Below are 24934 nucleotides of genomic sequence, written 5' to 3' on the forward strand. Positions count from 1 at the left end.
CATTTGCTTACAATTTCTGAGTTTCTTTTATTAGTGATTATCAAAATTGATTTTTAATAGTTTTTACATCAAGTACAGTGTTATGAGTACACAGCTGTTACTTGTAATTTTGCAGTGTAAACAAAAATAAACATACCTGCGTATTCTTTTAGTATCTTCAATAAAATAATGATTACAAAGCAAAATTACAAGTTAATAGAACTATATGCATTATTATTGGGTCAGTGTTTGTTGTTGGTACAACCTCCATGTTTCAATCACGGGTACATAGATCAATGTAAGTTGCTTTTATTTTGCTATTAATTCTGTCCAGTGAATAGTGTAGTATCAAAGTACAATTTTTTTCTCTTATAGATTTCGGTACAAGGCATTTTAAATTTTAAGGAAAGTGACTTATTACTTGTGCAATATACAATATGCATTATGTTTTGGTGTTTACATGTAAATTCATTGTTGTAATGCTATATTTTTATATATAACCGACTAGATTGATATGGGGTGTTTTAATTAGTTACTTAAAGCTGTCAACGCAAGTCCGCCTAAATTCTGACATCAATTACACTTATAAAATCTTGATTTTTTTTAAAAATTTTGGTAAGAATTTGCTCAATTTGTTTAGAAATACCTCTTTCACATGACATTTTCACTATTTACCCTCATTTATCTGGTAGATTTGTGTTTAGTTTGTTTACTTTTATCCAATTGCAATATATTTTGATGTTTATATACCTTTATTATGTAAATTTCGATGTACATGTATATATTGAATTTTAAATACAAAGAAAGCAAATTGATATGCATGGCATATGCGCTGACATGGAGATAATTCTATTGTTTATATTTGGATGTGAAATCCTCCAAATTGCCCAAGTATCATAGATAATGAGTGGTGTTCGGAAAGGTTGACAAATTGACACAATTGTAACACGGATATGCCTTTTTTATCTGGTAAATATTAATGAGGGTATTCTGATATTTTACTATCGGGCACGGATGCTTTTTAACATTTATGTGTTAATTTAAATGTTTTTTTATTTATTTACCATTGGAAAAACAAATTAACCTATAAATACTTCCAGTATGACTGTCCATTTGTAAAATATCTGTACACCAATGTGCATATGAATGGTTTGAGTTTTTTATCATTGTAACAAAAGACAGGCAAACTATGCAAGTTTTAAGCCAACAATAATATATATTTTAACATTGTAATCAACATGTTGTTATACCAATTCCGAACACCACTAACCAGGCATAATATTACTATGTGTAAACATTACATAAATAAGTTTGAAACTGTAAAATAATTAAATGGATACAATCTCCCTTCCAGAGCCATTGATGGAGAAAAAGTTTAATGTTCACATAGATTAAAGTAAATAATAATTTTTTTTTATACATAGATTAAAAATATTGTCTGTACGTTTATATTAAAATTACTTATATTTTTATGTATTTGGTCAGTCTTATTTATAAATTCCGTATTAGGCCATTCATAAAGTCTGCCATTTTGCCTTCGGAATTAGAGAATTTTTAGTGGAATTTGCCCGCAGTGACACTTGTACCTGGATAGGAAGTATGCACAATGGTTTAGTTGTACTGTAATTTTAATTGTACAAGTTTATGTAAACTTGTATCTTAGTGTTAAGGTCTTGAGAATGAAATTTTGGTGAGCGAGTGAGCGAGGGCAATTGATTTGCTCGTTTGTCGGTATAGATTAACTTAATGTAATATAGCAACGCAGTAGATTTTGTAACGGTGGCCATGGAGGTCGATCTGTTTACCAGGAGAACCTGACCCGTGAACACGTCTGTACTGTTTCACTGAAAATTATGTAATCTCGAATAAATTGAAATATAATTTTTAATTTCGTTTTTTATTTGTGATGTTACACTTTGGAGGGGGCATGCTAGTAAGGATATCAGTTGTTTACATGATTGTTCCATCATCGTGTTGAAAAGTAATTTAGAAGCAAAGGCATATAGAATGCTTGTACTGCCAAAATTTCTTGACTAGTTATGGACCAGCAGGTTCAGTCCACTCAAAGTATGTTCCCTGTCAACAAGACAATTACCCTCGAGGTAATTGGGCGATAAAAATGTAGCTCCAAGTGTAGCAGCTACATAAGTACTGTACAACGTAAGCTTTTGTGTGAAAACGGTTTCCGTAAGGATTGTGCTGAAAGGAAAATTCCTCCCAATTGACCGATCGTCACACCGGCTCGGCTCGTATACAGAAAACGTCAAGTACAGAATTTACCATAAATCATAGATCAATCTCGTCTGTATCGAAGGTTCCCAGACTTTTTTTAGCATATAATTAGGCGATTTGGTTTTGACATGTATTGAATATGGAATGTGCAAGTTTTTACAAGTAACAGCCTCTGAGCTTCTTATATTGATGGGCGAAGTCCAGATGACGTTCTAGTTTTTCACTATCTAAAGCAGATATATTTCTTTCGACCCCCGCTTACTAAATAAAAACCCCATATCAAGGGTCCTATGGACCCCTTGGAAACTTTATATTGCGAAGTTTTATTTGCTAATATCAACAAAGGAACGTTCTCACGCTATATTTACAATAAGAACCCGATTTTAGACTAGAATTGTTAGGCGGGTACACCATTACACTCCATAAATAAGATCAATCCAAAACGAGTTGCATTTTAAACGAAAAAAAAATTCTATAATTTATGTTAAGTTAATTAATATATTTTGTGAAAGAAGAGAGTCGACTAAGTTCTACCAACGACGGCTCGCTGACCATCCAAACTAACTTGCTGCCTATAATCAAACATCGGCAAATTATGCCAAAGGCCTGGAGTCATTATATCCTGAAGCTGCATAGGCAGATGTAGCTCTATGTAAAAAGGGGATGGCTTCTCTGGAATCCCTTGACATATTCTACTAATCATGAAGTAATGCAAAAGGAAAAGAAAATTAAAAAAAAATTATAATAGTCTATGCCCGCGTGTTTATTCTTATTCTTCGTATTATCACCGAAGAGTAAATTTTTAATTTGTGAAAAAATATAAAGCGACACCGTGTGAAAGAATGACGTACATTTAAATTTTATTTTCTCTGCATGTATCCAGAGTTGCTAATGGTTTTAAATTCGAATAAATTTATGATATAAGACAGCTATCCATTAAATATCGCCGAGTAAAATAAAGAAAAAACCTTAAATCTGTTGTGAATTTATTCTTTAGATGACAGAATTATAATTGTATGTAGTGCGAGTTGGCGCCCAAATAGCTTTGAATGTCATAAATACAGATTATAACGTGAAGGTTCAAAAGTAAAAAAAAACAAACCATTTTCTTCAAAAAGGCAAGGGACACGTAAAAAAAACTCAAATCGCATGATTGGAATATATTAAATATGAATTTATTTTCGACTTAAAAATTATCTCTTACAAGCGAGTTTGCAATTAACGGTTTATATTTCATCGTCTCTTAAATTATAGATATCACTAAAATATAAGAGCAGCGTGTAATTAATATACAAAATAAACTTTTATAAAATTATATTTGACAATTAGACCCGTTATCTGACAATAATAAAATATAAACGTTTAATATGTACTTGAATCAATATAAAATAAGTTTTTCCGTTGCATTAGCATCACAACCGATATAAAGGCGAATGTATTTCTCAGAATCAAAATATTAACCTCAGCTATTAACTGTCCTGTCGTATATTGACAGGGTACTCTTCTTACATTGTAAAATTAATTTCAGCGTGTAATTTCGATACATTGATGATAGACCAAGTGGCCAGGCAAAACTACATAGTTGGAGCTAATGAAAGAATGTTATTGGGAAACGTCTTAATAATTATAATTGAGTTTCTTAAAACTTGGAATTGAACTAAAGTTAAAATAATAAACAATCGTTTAAAGAAATGTTTCTGTAAATACATCAAGGACCTCAAACAATTACAAATTTTAATTGAGTCTAAAAGATTTAGTATTTGTCTACATACGTCTAAATACTCGAGTGCGCATGTAATTCATGTACACAATCACTATAAATTTTAAAATTTTAAATAATCTTTTTAATTCACACTATATGTATTTGAGAACACTTCTTAAAAGGCCATATTTCTTTAAGCAATTTTATTGGAAATCTTTAGACAAAGTCTATGTCAGCAATGGACGTTCTGCAGTTGAAATAATGATGATGATATTATCTCGAAAAAACTTTACTTAATTTTTTTGACTAATTCAATAGGGTAGTTGCAAAATTTATTGTAAAGGCGATCTTTCTATATTACAGATAATTAATAAATCAGACAACATGATGTACCTAACAACTTAATTGCAGAGAACTAGGCCATTTTTATTCAATGCCGCACTAGACATTATTATGCATCGTTACTACAATCCGTTTATTAAAATTTTTCTAAATGTAATAACTAAATTTGTAAATTTTCTGTGTCCAACTTCGTTAAAAATTAAATATCTAAAGCGAAGTAATCTTTTATGAAACGAGGTACATACATTGTTGCGGCATTGTGCTCTTTTGTATGTAATAAAACACCGGACCCTGAATGTGCGTCAATATTCATCTCCAGATTCCACTGACTATTCCCTTACATCTTAGGAACAGCCAATACCACCCAAACCTTTTCTGAATATATATTCATTTACACCATCCAATATTTCTGATCTCTCTCGTATTTATAAGGTTTCCTTCTGTAGTGATGTAGTTCCTACTGAATGGCACAGGTGATAGGATGAGTTAGCAAGTAATTAAGAAGAACTGGAGTCCCCGCGGCCACCTCTAGCTCAAGTTGTGCCTCCTCATCTTGTTCATCCAAAGCGTCGGACGAAATCGACATCTTCTCTTTACCCTCGAGGAGGAGATCTGTCGACATGTTGTCGCCTGGTACGGAATTTACAAATACCTGCAAAATATTTTATTCTGATTATATATTAGGAGTGTTGCTTTATTTCAATTGTTCACTTTCTAAGAATATTCAACGATAGCTTATCGCATTTCTTGTTGAATATCCACCTCATCATCGGAGTCTTCGTGGATCTGTTCCGGAATAGGCTCGGGCTGCACGGTGTAGCGCGGGATGTACTCGCTTTCATCGGAACTATATTCCTCGCTGCTGTCATCACATTCAAAGTAGCGGCTCTGCAATAAAAGAAAGACGAGTTTTTATGATACGGATTGATCAACTGGACAAAAATAAAATTATTTAAAGTTATAACAGATACAAATAAACTAACATGTAACAATTGAGATAAAAGCATATTTTTCAACTTAATAAAAAAAAACAATTTTGATAAGAACAAATATAATGTTGAAAAGCTTTTAAGAAAAAAATACTTAAAACGGAACGTTGAACACCAAATGCCAACCTAAAACTTGTTTGTGTCATCTGCCACAGTCCTGTGTCAATATTTCAAAATGACAGACGCAGCTACACAACCCTGAATAATCGGATTCGTTTAAAACAAAGGAAAACGGGGCCATGAGACGTAACAAGTGTGTTGTGATATATTTTAGTATAGTATTTTAAACAATCCGAGAGTTGCTCCGTGAACGTGTCTACGAGCTTTGTGTTGTTATGCTAGATGTTATTGCGTCGGAGAAAATCGTAATAAGTGATTTGCATTTGCCATGGCCGCGGCTTTAGCGAACGACTCGCCCAAGTATCGCAATAGCCTGATCTGCTGCAGCCCGCGCAGCGCGGAAGTCGCGTCGAGGACTGCATCGTCGTCGTCCACGTCGGGCTGCGTCTCCGCTGACGAGAGCTACGACTCGAGTTGCGTACCGAAATCCATTACGAACAAAAAACTCAAGATCCACAGTTCCGCGACGCGAGAAGAGATCGAGAAAGCCATAAAACAGTGCAAGGAGCTCGTTTTGAACAGTCCGCAGTGCTCCGACGAACGCAAGTGGCTGGTGAGATACTTGGTGGAACTGAGGTTGCGTCTAGAGGATTTGAAAGACAACGACGGGCAGCCACGGGGCAAAGTTGCGATAAAAGGCCATCATTTTGAGCAGCAAGTCAGTCCAAGCAATAGGAAACAATATTGTGACCACTGCAGTGGAGTGATATGGAGCATAGTGCAATGTTCATACATCTGCACGGACTGTGGCTACATCTGCCATTTCAAATGCGTAGATGACATTTGCAGGGTGTGTGCTCATGTTGTGATGACAGAAAAGGGCCAGTTTGAAATGAGCATCTGCCCTGAAAAAGGCCTGTCAGCTCAGGATTACAAATGTGCAGAATGCAACACAGCATTGACTTTTAAAGATTCTTGGAATGAGCCTCGGTTGTGTGACTATACTGGCTTATATTTTTGTGCCACATGCCATTGGAATGACCTGTCTCCGATACCTGCAAGGGTTGTCCACAACTGGGATTGGGAAAAGCGATACATATCTCGAATTGCTTACCAAATGTTGACATTGTCATGGTCTAGGCCATACATTGACGTTGAAAACATAAATTTTAGGTTGTTTAGTTTTATAGCTGAGTTGGAGTGGGTCCACAAAATGCGTAAAGACTTGGAGTGGATGAGGCGGTACCTATGTGCTTGTGCAGAAGGGAACAGCCTTCTATCTCCGCTGTTTATTCAACTTGGAGATGTAAATAAGAAGTACAGTATGTCACACCTGCAAGCAATTAATGATGGTACACTAGAATCACAATTGACAGAGCTCACAGAGATTTGCAGGTCACACATAACAAGTTGCGAGTTATGTTCTGGCAAGGGCTACTTGTGTGAGGTCTGCAGTAATAATGAGATATTGTACCCATTTGACAGTGGTGCTATAATGTGTGAAAAATGCAACTCAATGTACCACAGGGGCTGTTGGCTGAGGAAGGGCCAAACATGTCTGAAGTGCCTGCGGATAGAAGAACGGAAAAAAGCTGGCAATCTACAATCAGATGGTATTGATTCTCATTTAGAATATGACATAGACAAATTTGTGCAATAACATTTTCTACAATGTAATATATGGTTACCTCAATGCTTTATTCCACCGTAAAAGCAATTTATTTGCATAATAATGTACACAACTAAATATTAAGATCGGAGTCATAATATAATTTATAATATTTATGCTTGAGCGTGGAACAAATGGCTTGAGTGTGTTGGAACAAATAATATTGGCATGGTGCTACATACATTTTAGGTAGAAGAAGCTTTAATATCAAGTCTTCGAAATTTGACAACTCTGTGATTGTGAAAAAAAAATGCGGCTTAAATAAATTCTTTTTAACTATACAGTGTTTTATTTGCTTTGGAAATCATCGTCACCAAAAGAGGCTCATTGCAAGGCATTGGGGTTGCTTTCAAAGATGTGTCAATGACCTGTGACTTCCATTGATCTTGACGATGTTCATCAGAGGGCCTACCCAAGTGTCTAAACTAAGAGATGTACGCCACCAACTCCCACTTCAGATGAGCAATTCTTCGCAACAACTTTGGTGTGTCTGCAGATCTCATGTCTGATTCGATCTCACAATTAAATTCCAAGCACACTCCTCTCAATTGAACAGTTACAAATAACTATTTCATAATGATTCAGACACTAAGGTCATTTCTAAATATAGAGGACCCAACAACTCTGACCTTGTTATGTAATGGTACAGTAATAGGAAGTCAATGTTATCAACTATGTGCAATGACTAATTGGAATGGTTGCACACATAACAATATAAATTGAATACTTTATCATGATCAATTTATTTGTACAAAAATAAAATTTATTTATGAAAGCACACCAGAGGCAGATGCACTAAACTCATACAATAAAGTGTTATTACAATTAAAAACTGTGATACACCTGTTTATTAAAGGTGCATACAGCATTCACAATATTTATGATTTACAACTGAAAAGAAGTGACAAAAGCAATTTACGATATAATAATTATACAAACAAGTCACACATACACCATGTATAACAAAACAAGAATCATAAGTTAACTTTATCAAAATCAAAATATTTTTTATTTGAATAGGCGGTTTCAAGCACTATTGATTCGTCAATCATCATAAAATGTCAGTCCTTTTGAAAACTTCCACTGGCTAGTAAGGCAGTTCTGCTGTGAAAAGATGGCAAGAAACTCAACAGTTATTCTTTACAAGTATAGTTTTATAAAGAGTCCGCAACAATAATTAGCTTCCTGAGTGAGCATCAACAAAATAAAATTCCACGCAATAACATCATCATAGTATTCTTGGTCAGAATAATATAATTTTTGGAATAACAGTTTTTTAATATTGTTTTTAAATCTCTCCTGGGGCAGATCGGAAATTGTATTTAGAATTTTATTGTTCATATGTATACCTTGTGCCATAAATGATTCATTTAATTTTTAAAAATTATCAGTATACAGTATATTTTTATTCCTAGTGTTAATACTGTATCTATGACTTATTTTAGATTTTTTTTGTTTTTGCGGACAAAGAACATAATTATCTTATGCAACTGTAAGAATACCGGATTTATAAGAACTTTTCGCAAAAAATTCCGAGCTCTCATGCAATAAATGGTCCGCATTGCTCTTTTTTGTCAAATATTTAATGTCTGCCGCGTCGTCCCAGAGCAATATGTCACAGGACAGTACGCTATGAAAGTGTCAAGATAAGTCTGGCTGTATCGGCGTCCGTATGTCTCACTTTTGGGAGGGCGTGGGCAGCGGAGCTCGGTCCATTGGCAAGTGGAGACAGATGGGAGCCCCACAGAAGTCTGCAATGCACTTTATTTTTTAATTGTGTCAATGATTCTTTTCAGAATTTTCACAGCAATGCACTAAAAATGTCGGAATCAGGTGGCATAATTATTTAATGGATTCAGGCGTTACATTGCGGAAGTCCATCCTAAATAAGAAAGGACCAATATCTAGCCACCTCCGCACATGCAGTGGTTGTCGTGCATGAAAGTGCACCGCCCGCCAGCCCGCTCGTAAATGCGCATGCGACAGACAATGCCAACTACACAACCGCCACCGTAAATTCACTCAACACGTGTTTCACCCCTCCACGGGGCATCTTCAGGAGTTGTTACACAGATTAGTGCTAAACACCGAGTCCGGTGACATAATGTTATGATTATAGTATAATCTGTGGGAGAATTTAAATCTGTGTCAAAAAGAACTGTTTTTTTTTAATATTAATTTTGGCAGGATTTTTAAATAACATACTAACACCATAGAAATATAAATGCTGCTGGAAGACCATGATCATGTTATAGACCAGCCTAGCGGTCTGTGTCAGGTTTTAATAACATGGCTGTACCAAGATTTAGATTGCAAAAAGTCTCTATCATTTGTAATAAACAGGATCAATTTTTTTTAATAAAACGCCGAAAAACATTATTGTACCACCATTTGCAAAATACAAAATGCGTATTAAAAATAAATTAACGGAAAAAAGATAATTATTCAACAAACGAATATTTAAATGATAAGAAGCGGCAGTGATGTCGCCTGATTATTTTGTTTTTGTTCAGGCTGTCTGATAAAGTGTATATGTGTAAATCCGTGTTAAACTATTAAAAAATGTGTTGTTGTGGAATTTCTTCCTGCTTCTTCTTCACAACTGTAACACCTTGCGAAGCATAGTATAAAATTAAACAGATTAAACAAAATAAATAATATGTTGATAATCAATAAGTGTTTTGTTAAAAGTAATGATGAATAAACGTATTTTATCTTTATCTTTTTATGGTTTGAAACCAACACGCAACACTCTTTAGATATGATTCTGTTCACACTGCACTAGCAAATATTGCATATTTTCAACCCCACAAACCACGCAATTGGGAGGTCTGCTCTTTGATGGGAATTTTGTATATTTCGCTGATAGCAGCATAAATTACTGCGCATTAAAAATTAGTACTAATGTGTTTGTAGGTATTGATGCTGTTAGCCCGAGGGCTTTTATAGCCTCATCGATGCCGAGTCCACGAAGCGGAAGGGTTCGTGAACTTTGCAACATAAAAATTAATGGCCGCTGGCATTCCAGTAGCACGATGACGCTCGCACGTAAGAAACTGCTCTACCCGTGTAGAGCTGTGTAACGTGATTGTCATGTTTGCGGCTTGGGACGGCAGCGTGGCCCACTCGGTGAATCAAGGAAGGATCTGGATCCTCTCACGCTGTTCGCGGTAAGTAGGCGGGAGGCCGCCCCCGAATACGGATCGTCCGTTGTGATGAGTAATGTTTTGTTCTATTGTGTAGAATGCGGTGTTCTGTGCTGAGTGTCACAGGTGCAATGGCTGTTGGTGCTGCGTAATTAGCGCTTGCAGTGTTGTTAGTGTCTGTAGCACATGTGTTGCGGTGCTTGGATTGCGGGAATCCTAAGATTGGATCCATGAGGACGTGATTGTGACGCCTCGTTCTGGTTTCGGTCTATGAAGAGGAGCGAGGGAAGTAACGAGATGCACTCGCTATGAACTATAAAACTGGAAGCTATCTCTGTCGCAGACATCTTCTATCGCTCTCACACAAACGACACCTGTGATTGGTTGTATAAATAAAGCTAGCTTTATGATTGGCTAACGTCTCGGCTCAATCTGTTCTCTGTACACGAGATTTACTTTAAACTCCTAGAGAAAATCTCATAAACGTTCAAGAGTATTAGGTTCATCCGAATATGTAGATCTTGGATTGTCGTGTTATTTACATGTTTGACATTACAATTTACACATTGAACATTGTCAAATTTCATTTTAAAATAGAAACTGTTGAGTTTCTTGCCAGCTCTTCTCTGCAGATCAGCATTCCGAACCGCTCATAGCTCGTAAAATTGCGAATAAATGCCCACTTGTATAAAGATATTTTGAATTCTTGATAATTTTCCTGCTAAGTGTAGGTGGTGTTACCTGGCAATCGAGGCAGCGGCAGGACTCCCTGTATGTGCAGGCGGTGAGGGCGCTCTCCAGGTGGCGAAGGTACTGCACCTGCTCGGACTCCAGGCGACGGCGGCGGCGTGCCAGCGACGCCAGGAAACTGAACAGCGAGATGCGCCGCGGCGGCTTGCTCTTCGGCGGCTCGCTGTCACAAAATAAATGCTTCAGTTGCTATAAGCAAATTCAAATTACCTTTACTCGAGTGACCATTTACACACAATACTATATTATTGATTATTTCAACATTATGAGCAGTAAGCTACCAACGTCTCGGACCACTGATCTGCTAAGAAGAGCCGGGCGGAAACTTAACAGTTGCTCTTCTAAATGAAATTTAACAATGTTTGATATGTACATTATAATATCAACCGTATAATTGTGTCAACAAACCAAGTTCCAACAATATGAGGATGAAAATAAGAAAAATTGATGTAAAAATATTAATGTTTAATAAAGACTGTCCGCCCATGATAAGACTTGAACAAGAGGCTCCAAAAACATGGCTTTTAATTTTTTTTTTAAAAAGCAACAAGGTTTAGGAGCAGAAAACCTTAGGCCTCCCCTAAGGTCATGGTCATTTGAGCTATTTATAAACCTGCAGGAAATATGTCGTGGAAAGTTTCCACAGAGACGCCACGCGTAACGTCCTATTGCACTACATTCGTCTAACAACAGGATACATGAGTATATACCTGCCAGCGATAAGAACTAGAACACATGCGGACCGCGACCTAGAAATATATTCGTACACATATACATTTAACTTTGTCAATACAATAATTCGCGAACTTGAACATCCTGAAAGGCTACCAGCGTTGATTTCAACAGAAAGAGAGAAAGATACTATACAAGCGTTCTTCTTCACTCGACAGTCTTTTATTTTACTCCGGACAAGGCCTCTCTCTACTCAATAGGTTTTTTACTCCTAAACAATATTCGAGCAAATACTTTGCTTTCCCTATTTTTAGTTTTGCTTCTAAAACAATTGTTTAAGGCGTGATTATAATTCAGTCTGATCAGCCATTGCCCTGAGCACCGTTCTCTGATCATGTCCCTGCTCCCAGCACTACGGTCACGTAATCCAATAATTCCTCATGAGTAGGTTACTGCTTATCACAGGGCCGTATTTATGCAACGCGTTTATTTAATTTCAACATTCGTGCATTATCAATATGAAGCCAAACGTACACGAAGTTCATACACATTAGAACATATTTAACTGCGCCAGTTTCGATATACAGTTGAGTATTCTTATTAACAAGTACCAGCAGACTAAAGTCGTGGTTGAGCTGAATAGAAGATAAGGGCATGGTATGACGGAGAATGGGAACAAAGCAGACAGAGGAAGAGATCGTGGGGTGACGGAGAATGAGCCGAAGCGGGGAGGAAGATGAGGTCGCAATGGGGTGGATGTTTTGGAACTGAGTAAAGGATGAAGCCACAAATGAACGGAGGAATGAAGATGAAAGGTAAGGGTCCAGGCCAGGCGGAATTTGCTTAGGTGTGGTGACCACTCACGTATCGGCTGTGCTGTTGAGAGCCGCCGGGCGCAGGTCGTCGTCGCAGAGCGCCGCCTGGCTGGGGCGCCGCCGCGCGCGCCGCTTCACGCCCACGCCAAGCTCCTGCTTCTCATTCTCGTACGCTACTGCACAAACGTACCAGGCTTCACCGGATTTGAGGTAGTCACGCGCTGGGAGCGCATAGCTTACACTGTTTTACTGTGGACATGGCTGTCATCGGAATCTCGGTTTAAGCGGAAACATTAGTTCTATCCTCTGAATAAGGAAGCCGATGAGAACTAAGGTTGATTTCTCCATGGAGTGAGTCCATTCCCCTCACTGCCAAGACGAATCTACGGCATGGGCTATCAGTTGAAAAAATAGTGGGTCTGGAAAGTGTTAGCTCTTAGTATATGTCAAAGGTTACCGGAGATATGGTCCGGCTCGCAATTCCAATTGGTGCGGTCAGCAGCGAGGGTGGCGCTGGTGCCCTGGTAGATCGTCTCCGTTGACGTGTTCCCGTTCTCGGAGTCGAACCTCGACTCTGGTTGGTCCAGTACCTGGCGTAAACATATTGTGCTATCAATCAATTGTCGCAGCGTCTGCAAACGCTGGTATTTTTTAAGATAAATCGATACAACTTATATGAAAGACTGGGTCATGCGATAGTAGGTCGCGGGTTCGATTCCCGGGATACATTCTTATATAAATCACACTTTGTTTTTTAATTATATAGGATTGCCACAGCTAAGAAACAAGTTTCCAGAGGATAGGCAGCAGCGTTCTCTGTATACCACAAGACCACACTGCGATCGCCAACCCCTCTGCCAAGAGTGACAACTATGATATATGCTCCCACAGATATTTCTGGGGAGGACTAGGCCTTACAGTCGGCGTCTGTGGGCTGAAGCAACGACGACGATTCATAGGTCATCATCATCACTATATCAGCCGTGAGCCGGTCATTGCAAGGCATAGGTTTGTCGATAGGTGACCTTGGTTATTATGCGGAATTTCTCATTTCTGTTTCGATCCCACAGCGATCTCCGAACATAGCTCTTTGTTGACTCATTCTAAGCGACCACGACCCAAATCCTTAGGTCACCACTGGAAACGCACACTGGTCAAACACTTGTCTTTGTGAATATATTACGGAATTTCCCGTATTATTGTATTAGACATATTTTTCAATCATCTACACGGTTTATATAAAATAAGACATAATTCTAAGATCTAGAATCGTTTGTACAACGTTTATGCAATTTTAATTAATGCATACAGTGATACGTAATGTAATACATTACGATTTGCCGCCAGAACCAGTGCAACGAAGACTCAAACTGGTTGAATTACAGGTCAACAAAATGATTACGAATGGAAGTCAATTTAATACTCGATATCATATTAGGTTAAGCGGTAACAATTAGTAATAAATTCAGTTTTAAATTTTTTGTCCTCCGAATGAGATAGTGGACCGCATACAACCAAAAAAATTATTACAATGCAATCTACAAAATATATATTCATCACGTTTAAAAAGGCATTTACAAAATAATAAAGTAATATTATTTCTTATTTAAAATATTAGCTGACATACTTTTGTAAATATTATGAAAAAAGTATATTTTTAAAGTAGTAATGTTTAGTAATATGTTTATAAATTTTATACACACACCTGGTAGTGAGCCCGTGTTCCTAAAAAAAACACCGCGCCGGAATTGCTCGAGCTCATTTTTTATCTGTGAACAAAAGTCAATTTGTCATAACAATGTTTCGTTGCATATTATTTTGAAACTTTCAGCTCATTTAAGCACAAAAACACACACGCGATAGTTATAATGCATCAGTCATTTTATCTACACTATTTACAATGTACGAAATAACTTTATTTTTGCAATGTTTTCAATTATAGTTAGGTAACGCCATTTAACCGAAAGTTGTTATTTTTATAGCAACTGAATATGCACACACCTTTTAATTTTCCTTTCGTTTTACGTATTAAATTAATGTATTGTAAATTATACCTGTAAATGTACTTTTATTGTTCTACATTTATTACAAATGAACTGAAATGCGGAACAGTTTCGCTGTCTCCAGCGTGTTTACTTTGACATACGTGGGGCATGCGCATTGAGTGCCTTTGCCTGTGAACCCATCTCAGACTTTGAGTGACCCCTTTTGACATTTGTCATTTAGAAAAAAAGGCACGATTTTTACTATTTACAATTATTACATTCAATTGAACAAAAATAAATAAAGAGAACGAATTTAGAGATTATTGAAATATAAAGAGGAAACGATTATTTACATAAATAAGTTTTTTATTTCGAATATTGCTTTAATAATAATGATTAATTTTTTTCACTATAATGTTCTATATATTTTATAACAACAATGTTTTTTGTTTGCTTACCAAAGACGATTTTTTTTGGTTTAAATTTTTTTTTATCGGTTTTAGTTTGACAATCGTGGGACTGTTTTTACAATTTACTCTGTGCTTGGTGTGAACAAAAAATTGTAGACTAAAGTAGAAAGTGTTTTAACGATTTTTTTTGTGATTTTTACAATTTTCTTCTCCAGAGTGACTTTAATAGTCAAATATTTTTTAATTATTTGGATTGATAGATTTCTTTTACTTACAAAATATCAATATTATATTAAATATCTTTGAGGCGAAATATCTACTTTGACTTACAAATAAATCGACTCATTCAAAGCGCACATTCAGAGTCGATACATTTATATTTTTGTCCCTTTTTACTCAGGAAAAAGGAAAAGAGGCAGACAAACGAAAAGGTTATATAATATACGATGACGTAAGGCAAGGTGCAGTAGTAACATGGAGCAGAATGGCCAGAGATAGAATGGAAAGGAGTAGGTTGGAGGCCTTTGCCAATTGACAAACGACTTACAAAAAATAACAAAACACAAAATATATGGAAAATATGTAATTTAGTTAATATATACAAGTGTAATATTTAATAAACATTATTGTACTTTTTAAATCTGAATAAAAGGCTTTATTTGCACGAGTATTTATTTTATTTTACTGGCTTATTATTATTATGTATTTTTGTAACAAAATTGTTTTCTTTAAAGTATTATTTATTATGGAAATATGCACGGTAATTATTTTTTTAAAAGCAATCTTAACCAAACCGCAGCATAAAACTTACGAAATTTTATTTGTCATCGAATGGAACAAATTTTAGTTGTTGGTTGGGGAATGGCCCTACTCTCCTTGACTTTTAAAGGAGCCGGATTTACTTCCATCCGGCCTATTATATTTTATTATTTTTCCGTGCTTATCGAATCTCCTGTTGTTCATCAATACCGGTGAAGTGGCAATTTCGTAGATATGTCGTTATAATAAATCAATCACCAACGACGGATACGTAACGGTAAGGGCTATGGCCAAGCACGCGGCCCTGAAGAATAAATGTAAACCTGCATACGAGGGATGCCCCATCTCATTCGTCAATCGGCAGTTTAACTGGAAACGCTTGACGAATGGAATAGGAGGAACGTGGAAGGAGAGACGGCTTCAGTAACGAGGATATTTTTCCCGAACGCCACGCAGGCCTATCGCGTGCTCCGCAAAGTCGAGGTGGACGCGGTCTCGGTCCAGCTCTTCACGGGGCACGGGGGGTTCTCTGAGTACCTTCACAGGTTCAAGCTCAAAGAGGACCCCTCGTGCTTCTGTGAACCGGGCGTGGACCAGACCGTGGCCCACCTTATGGCCTACTGTCCCCCACATGCAAGGATGCGCAGTGCACTGGAAACGGAAATAAAATTAAAAATAGATCTGGAGAGCATCGCCTTAATGATGGGCGACGACATCCTTCGCCCACGACTACCACTGCATGTGCGGAAGTGGCTAAATATTGGTCCTTCTCTTACTTAGGATGGACTTCCGCGAGGTAACGCCTGATTCCATTAAACACATTCTAGTCATACTGCTGACGTTCCCACGAAGAGGGACTATACCCGTGTAGATGTATAGTGTTGTGACTGTAGTATGGTGTGGGACGGTAGCTCGATGTGGAATATCTCGTAGCGCAGAATCGAGGAGGTGAATTTATTTAAATTCCGCTTTAAGAGCGACGAGAAGCTCTGAAAGCGCTTTTACGGACCGGAGGCTTTGCGGAATTTAGCGGTTAGTCTAAACACCTCGTCTAGGTCTATATTTGCTAGAGCTGTGAGCTCCTCGGCGGGAGAGGGAGACCCAGCTTGGACCTTAAAGATTTCGGTTGCACAGACGGAGCCACCGAAGATACGGGAACAAGCGTTTGGAGTTGGGCTTGCCTATTGGGTAGAGAAGCCCAGACTGGTGTAGCCGGAGGCGGGTGATAAGTTTATGATGAAACAATACTGTTTTATAAGGAAATACAACCCACAATTGGTGGGCATCACAAAAAGTGAAATTCACGATACTTTAATGGTAATAATGTCATTTTAAAGTTAAAAAAAAACATAATTTTGTAACAAAAACATATAAGCGTTTTCAAATACAGCGGCTCTGAATGCGTGTTTGAAGAACGAGTCGATTTGTTTGCACGCGAGTGTATATTACTAGATTACCAGCATATTAATAGAATAGTTGCCTTATAATTTTAAAATATGGTACAAAAATCAATCGTTTTGATCATGAACCAATGTTCATGTATATCTAAATTAACTGTGCGTTCAATTCATTTTTATTAGAACGTACGAACGCTGTTCAACCTTCCGTATCCAAAGCAAACTTTCTTTTTTACATCGTCAAGAAAATAAATACGGAATGCTTCATCACTAATATTTTTCTAAGTTATTTTTCCGCCATTAACCGCATATTAATTGTACTGTCATCTATAAGTCTCCACTTTATAGTATTGGCCTTCACCTTAACGAATTGTAAAAATTTATTTAATAATTAAATAATTGTAATAATTATAATATTCACTTTATAGATATTTACACATTTTCTTATAAAAATATTGTTAAGTGACTATATGCATTTTAATGTATGTGGTGTGAAATTACAAAATGCAACATTTTTAAAATTGTTTAATCAATCTTTTTATTTAGTTTAAGGTCAGTACTTTTTGCACTGAGTTGCCATTTTTGGAACACGAAAATATATGGGTAATGTTTGGTAATAAAAAATATAGGATCTTCGCATCTTATATGCATAGATTATTTATAATGCGTCTAAGCTATATGTTTTTGTAATTAACTGTTGTCCGAGTAATATTATAAATAAATATATGTGCCGGGCACTACGAGTCCGCTTGTTTTCCTGTCAAAAAGAAAAGTACAGATACACATTTAGAAATACTGTTTTTTTTTTAGGAACCAATGATTTATTGCCAGGAATAACGTGAGATTGTACTCTTAGGTTATGGTAAGAATAACATGTTTGAATAATTTCTGGCCACGTCAAACTTTTGAATTATTTTGTTAATTATTAAAAATGAAATTATTAAAAATGATATCAAAAGTTAACACGTCAAGTATGCGATACTCGGAAATTTCGATAATAATTCTCACAGTGGAACATATTAAATTGAATTTTGACAAAAATAAAATATTGTCCTCTATCCGAGAAACGTTAAAAATATATTTAAAACTGCTTTACACATATATAATTACATTATGAATCATATTCGCGACCCTGTGTAAAGGTTAGGATTGTATCGTATTTTTTTTAATTTAAAACCGGCTATGGTTTCTTAAAGAACAGATAAAAAATATTGTATGTATTTTTTTGTAAAGGAATGTGTTTGTACTTTTTACGGTTTAAAAGGGCAAAAGGAGTCGAATTTACCACACAGTACTGTTAGCAGTTTACATGTCCAAGCATTCGTCATTCTACGGCGTCGCGGGTTACGGGTTCACCGAGTACAGAGTCTAGCAATTTCTTCTAGTCGACAGAATGGCAAACGTTGAAGTTTGGATCTTAAGAGTCTCGGGATAAGGTCTAAACTGAATGTGCGGCGCATGTTGGTCGTGGCGGCTGCGCTGGACCGCCTTACCGCGTGGTACCGGACCCCCGGCCGTTCAACCAGCCTCACCGTATATATGCTACGAAACGCAGAAACTTTGATAGCGCGATTCAGAACCGTCCAGTGCACTGCAATTACCAGAGATTTTATTTAACTTAATTTCATTACTCTAGCCATAATTTAAAAAAAATATTGTTTTATATTAACAATAAATTTTTCCCGCCAAAAATTAAGTATAGGCCATAGATTATACTTAAACATTTTTACGAAAAATTAAGGCGTACATCTGTGAGGTATATATCACGAGTCGAAGGTCAGTTAGTACTCTCCACTTGTACAAATGATTCTGAATACATCATCATCATCACCCCGCAGCTGGACATGGGACTCCCCCATAGACTGATTAGAAACGTCCTGCTTTGTATATACCAGTGGCAAAAAATGTGATATCTGACTTCGGACTTGATTAACAAGCTCTCAGCAGCTCGACGAGCCGTGGAGAGCACAATGCTTAGGATTGACGCAAGTAACTAATATAACCCAGCGGACTGGAAAGTGGAAATCGAAGCGGGCAAGTCACTGAGCTCACGGGACAGATGGCCGCTGATACCTTAAGGTTCTGGAGTAGAGAACATAAATCGACAAACTCTACGTAGGATGTCCAGTTACAAGGTGGACAGATGGTTAAAGTCATCATTGACGCTAAAACTATTGATTATAAAAAAAATAGTTTTCTATTAAAAAAAATATTTCCCGCGTATAATCTAAGTATAGTTCATAATAAAAAAAAATAATTTGTTTCCATGTCAAATTTTGGCGCGAAATTTTTTTATACGAAATGACTTTAATCGATTATATGGATAAAAATTAAATGGTTTTAATACGCTAACTTTTATTTATTTATAGAGCGGTATCAGCTGTTACAAAATACGTGTAAGTATAACAAACATGGACGAAATATATTTATTAATTAATTTTGCAGACTCTGTATGAAAGCGCTCTATGGCAGGCGCTCGGGAGGGGTGGAATGGCGTCGGTTTTCAGTGTACACCGGCTAGCACCCAGAGGCTACACGTTTAGGACCCGGCTTGCAGTGAAAACTAAATCTCTTTGTTACCTTATAGGTCTTCTACGTGTATTTTTATGACTTGTTTTAAACATCTAATTGTGTTTTGATACAAATATGTGATTGTTCCGCCTCTACGACCTCTGCGTAAACAACTTCTAATAAAAAATGTAATAAAAATGCTTTTTACTTAATTTTTGTTTTTATTATATTTTATTACGACCATCTTGGATTAGTTTTGTTAAATACAATGCAACATAAAACAACAAGCAAACGATATGTATTTCACTTGTTTATAAATTATTAAAAAGGTATGTCTTAGCGACTGACTGGGCCGCTTAAATCCGTTTCGTGTTTTTATATGTTTTTTTTTTGTTTACTTCTTATGTTGAATTCGTGTCGCTTGGCGCTGTACATGTTCGTTTGTTCTTTTAGTTTATTGTTACGTATTATTTTACTTTTACCTTGTTTTGTAAAGGTATAAATAAGTTACCGCCATCATATGAATTTTTTTAATATGTTTATACAGTCCACACGTTCGCCAGTATGCTGATAGTATGCTTTATTCTTAATGTAAGTTTATTGCATACATTTACATTTATTGTAGAAAAAATAGGTTATCAATATTTTGTAAATAAAAACAACACGATTTATTTTGTTAAAAATTATTTAAATAATAGTTAATTTGTGAAATTGTTTACATTATTTTTTCGAAAACAATTTTATCATGAACTATAGACAGACTACTCCGAATGTTAAATCAAACACCCCCAAATAAAATAACAATAGATGGTGATGTTTTAAACTATGAAGACTCTACAGTGTCCCTGGTGTCACGATCGATTCTGAATTTCTATGGAAGCCTCTCAAAGAGTTGCGGTCAGGCTTGGTGCTGTTTATGCCGTCAGGAAGATAAAACGCTGCTCAGACATTGACACTGCTAGGATACTGTATTGCAGTTATTGCTGCAGCATTATATCCTATGGACTGATGTTTCGGGGTAGAGGTGCAGTCATTGAAAATATATTTGTTTTGCAAAAGAGAGTCATCCGAGTTATTTAGCGAATCTCTTTGAAAAATCGGTTTAAAGATGTTAATATTCTTACAGTGTAATAATATTTTTGTACCTTTATAATAATTATAATATATGTAAAAAAAATTGGGAATGTACATAGTGTATCTACAAGCACCCGTGAAAAAATGGCTGTGCCAAAGTTTCAACTGCCAACAGTCTTTAATTCATTTGTAATAAAAAGGAATCAGTTGAACTGCCATTTATAAAATTCAAAACGCACATTAAAATAAATTGACAGAAAAGGCTTATTTCATTTAGGATGTGTCTGGTAAAGTGTTCATTTATAAATCTGTATTAAAATTTATTAAAACATCTGTTGTGGTGCTTCCTTCTGCTCCTTCTCTACAACTATAATACCTTGCGAAGTAGAGTAGAGTCAAGAATGAAATAAATTAAAAATATAAATTAATGATCAATAAGCGTCCTGTTAAAAATTTCAATGTTGAATAAACGAATTGAATCTTTTTACCTTTTAAAGTTACAAGAGAAAGGTCATATTGCGCATTTATGTGGGGCATTTTGTTCATTTTATAGGAGACACTTGAACATTTAAAAACATTTTATTACGTGAACTACAAACAAAACAATGATTACAAGGGTTTCAGATACTGAGTGAGAGTGAGTCTTGAAATATTAACCTATGTAAATTCGTGACGAGTGATGGACTAGACATGAGGAGTGCGGACAAGCGAAAGAGGCAGTGCCTGCGATAATCTGCCGGCTCTTCCAGAACCTGCTCCAGCTGTCGCGACCCCGACTGCGTTTGGTGGCAGGGACCTCAACCGGTCATAGTTTTTTAACAGACATCTATTTACATTACGCGTTACGAACAGTCCTTTGTGCAGAGTGTGCCTGGAAGAGGACGAAACTGCTGCTCACGTACTACTTCAGTGTCGTCGGATCGCCGAGGTGCCTTTACGAGATCGCTGGCAATATCAAGGGTCTGCTGGGATATCTCGAGGAATTGGGTTGGCTTGACCAACCACGACGCAAAATAAGCGCATTGCCTTTTGGTTGCGAAAACCATCCCGCTGAGACAACTCGTAACAGCTGAATTTCGTCTTCTTTTTTATTTATTTTTATATACATACACACATATATATATATATAAACATACATACATATATAATTGTATAATTGAAAACTTATGTACCGTCGCGAACTCTACTTTATTTTGCACGTGCTCTTGAATTGTCAATTAAAACATTAAAAGTAATAAGCTACCATTTACTATTACAGTGTGTTAGTTTAATACATTCATATAAAAAATATATAATTAACATGTAAAGCCCTTTTAACGTTGAGGCCAGTTATCAATAACAGCACCATGTCTCCCTATGAGAAAATTCTTCAACGCCAAAATGTATGGAATGTTTTTAGAACTCCAAATTATCATAGCGTTTTTAGCAAGTCTTACTCTTTAAAAGTGACCTTAAAACCTCTCTTAAAGTCAATCTTAATGCTAAAAAATTATGCTTTGATGAAGAGTACGTTGATTTCTAACCAAGATTGTGTGGATCGAGCATTATAATCCTACGCAGAACCTTTCAGTGCCATGGCCGTCGCATACACGAGCGGTGTGCTCCGGTCACTGCCTCCACAGATAAATTAGTACAGATATTGTGGTATTCATGTAGATACAACTTTAAAATATTTTTATTATACCATATTTACGTGAATTTAAAATTAACAAAACAATTTAATTGTCGGTCATTATTTCTATTTCTTTTTTATTAATTTGTGTCCAAAAAAGACGTATTTCACCTTTTTCCCTTCTGAAAAGATCGTCCACCGAAATGGAAAAAATTAAAAAAATAACAGCGTCTTGTGCGAGACGTGATAATCTTGTTTTCCTAATATATACATTAAGACAACAACGCAATACGATTTAAAAACATGGACAACTGTCTTATTAATTTTAGCGACATCTATGTTGTAGTATTCTAACTAGAGTAACTCGGTAAACCTAACAGAGAAAATAAAAAAGAAAAGGCTGTATTTCATTTTTCAAAACATACTTGTTAAACAAATTCTGATGAAAGTTCGATTTACATAAAATAATTAAAAATTATTAATTCAACAAAACGCAACGTAAAATAACTTGACAATATAATAGTTTTAAAGACTAAAATAAGGAGATAAATTTAACTCATTCAGTTTTAAAATATGACATTTTTATACACAATAAAAGGACAATTAAACAAACCAAATATATAATATTGTTTATGTTCCTAATGGAATTAAATTTTAATATTTATTTATTATTCCACAATACAAATGACGTCTTTGTATTGTTTTCATTAACCTGTAATAACATACAACGTAACTCCCGGAGCAATCCTTATTCACTTTAATCTGAAAATTGTATAATTTTCCATATCGTTACAATACTTAAAAAAGTATTTGTATAATTCAAAATAATCTATTACAAAACTAAAATAATATCATGGAATAGCTGTTTAATTTTATAGTATTTATAGTTAGGCATTTCAATCTAATTATATTAGTATATTACTTACTGTTATTAGGCTAAATACAATATGGAATAAGTAAATTTAAAAACAATACGTTATCGTGACCATACAAAAAATTTGTAAAAAAACGTATTTTAATTCGCCCGACATGACAGTCGACCCACATTCAAGGTCATGGAATATAGCCACATGAACCGACCGATGCCTCGTGACGTCAACCGACGTAGTCACTTGTAAAAATACTTTTATTTACTAATTACGTAGATGCTAAGTTAGTATTAATTACAGATATATCATATAAATTATAAAATAAATATAACTTTTTGATATATAATTTAAATCGAAATTAAAAGAAGTATATAAAATGGAAAGTAAATGATTAGTTCGGATTTCATAATTTTTCACCAGGGCGCGGCGCATGCGCGATGAGAATTTGCGTAATCAATGCTAACCAATCAGAAAGCTCGGTCTAAATCACGATATTAAAGTTTTTGCAAGTGGTTAGTATATATACAACGCAATTCTAGAGCACTTCGGGGAGTCCTATGCTACACAGTAAACCGGTAGTGGCGGGGGGCCGGTCTAAACCTCCACCATCAGAATATGTCGTCTTCAAGTCGTCATGTATATGGGTCATAATGAAACGGAATATAAAATAAACAATTCTTTAAAACTAAAATGAGAGTCCTTCTCACAGACACTGCTGTAGCGGCTTTGACTTCCTTTTTGCACAATTCAAACTTCATTAATTCTATTATAAGTGTTTCAATTAGAATTGCAAAATATTTTTTAAACTTGGTATAATAAAAACAATTAATTTCTGTTTTTAATTTGTATTTTTATTGCGTTGAAAACAACATGGAATAGTCTGCCCGTTATAAAAAATTTCATACGGACAGAAGTCGATTATCAAAATATTCAATTACATTTTCGTAAAACTGCAGATCAGGTCTTCTTCGTGAGCCTGTCTTTTAGTTTAAAATCTTTTAATGCGAGACAGCCCATTAACAATTAATTCTACATTGATTCCGTCGACATTACGTCCATATTTATTTCGTTAGGATTTTCAATATAGAAGATAAAAGAAATATTCAAAACCAGTAATTCATTAATAAATACGTTCGTGTGTGTATTGTTATTATTATAAATTGCTAAAGAAGATTCCATTTGCAACTTGTATTTTGCAGTCTCGCAATCTTACGTCATCTTTTCCATAATTTAGCAGTATTAATTATGAATAACATTACTTCGCAAATAATGTTTTCAATACAGTAATAAATATAGTTATTATATTTTGTTGGTATTTTAAAGAAGTTTTGATATCCCTTGATGGCCTTTAAAAAGATATCTTGTTTTAAATTTTTATGAGATTGATTGTTATTAAACTCTTTTACTGAACCTTGTTGGTAAAGATTTGAATGTATTCTTACACGCATGTTTATGTAAATAATTATACTTCATACAGTAACCAATCTCCCATTTTGACATATCGTATTCCATTATTTAAATAGAATGTTACACCTAAAAAGTATATATCATTTTTTTTAATTGAACTAACTTTTCTGTTAATATAGACTTTTATATTAATTTTATTATTTTTGCTCTATACACCTATCCCACGATTTACACAGTACTTGTTTTACACGTTTTCGCTTTTACACAGTTTTCCAAATAAGTTTTTTTTTGTTTTTATCGCTCTCTACTAAATGCTACTGTGATTGAACACGTGTGCTGTGTACACATTTCACGGGGAAACTCGAGGTTATATGCTGACTTGCTGCACACGCACACTGTCTGTATTTCTTCCCTTAAAATTAAAGTTTTATCTACGGAAAATAGTATTTGATTGAAAGTTTCACAGTTTCAGAAATATTTAATTTGCCATATTCGTAAATTACAAGTGAGTGCATAATTTAGATTATTATAAATTAACAGCTGTGATGAATTTA

The 24934-nt window shown here is 35.4% G+C and overlaps 2 protein-coding genes across 2 annotated transcripts; one reads left to right on the forward strand and one right to left on the reverse strand.

Moving 5' to 3' along the window:
• Positions 1-4711: 4711 nt before the first annotated feature.
• LOC137923075 (uncharacterized) lies at positions 4712-14118 on the reverse strand. Its single transcript, XM_068766207.1, has 6 exons — positions 14062-14118; positions 12814-12946; positions 12406-12532; positions 10861-11032; positions 5018-5143; positions 4712-4907 (listed from the first exon to the last, which is right to left on the reverse strand). The coding sequence occupies exons 1-6, from the start codon at positions 14116-14118 to the stop codon at positions 4713-4715; spliced, it is 810 nt and encodes a 269-aa protein (XP_068622308.1). The 3' UTR covers position 4712.
• LOC137922773 (differentially expressed in FDCP 8 homolog) lies at positions 5412-7252 on the forward strand. Its single transcript, XM_068765835.1, has one exon. The coding sequence runs from the start codon at positions 5633-5635 to the stop codon at positions 6962-6964; it is 1332 nt and encodes a 443-aa protein (XP_068621936.1). The 5' UTR covers positions 5412-5632; the 3' UTR covers positions 6965-7252.
• Positions 14119-24934: the final 10816 nt, after the last annotated feature.

This window comes from Battus philenor, unplaced genomic scaffold (assembly GCF_028537555.1).
Source record: "Battus philenor isolate CCGP_79_NKW_IND1 unplaced genomic scaffold, ilBatPhil1.0.hap1 SCAF_20, whole genome shotgun sequence".
Classification (NCBI taxonomy): Eukaryota; Metazoa; Arthropoda; class Insecta; order Lepidoptera; family Papilionidae; genus Battus; species Battus philenor.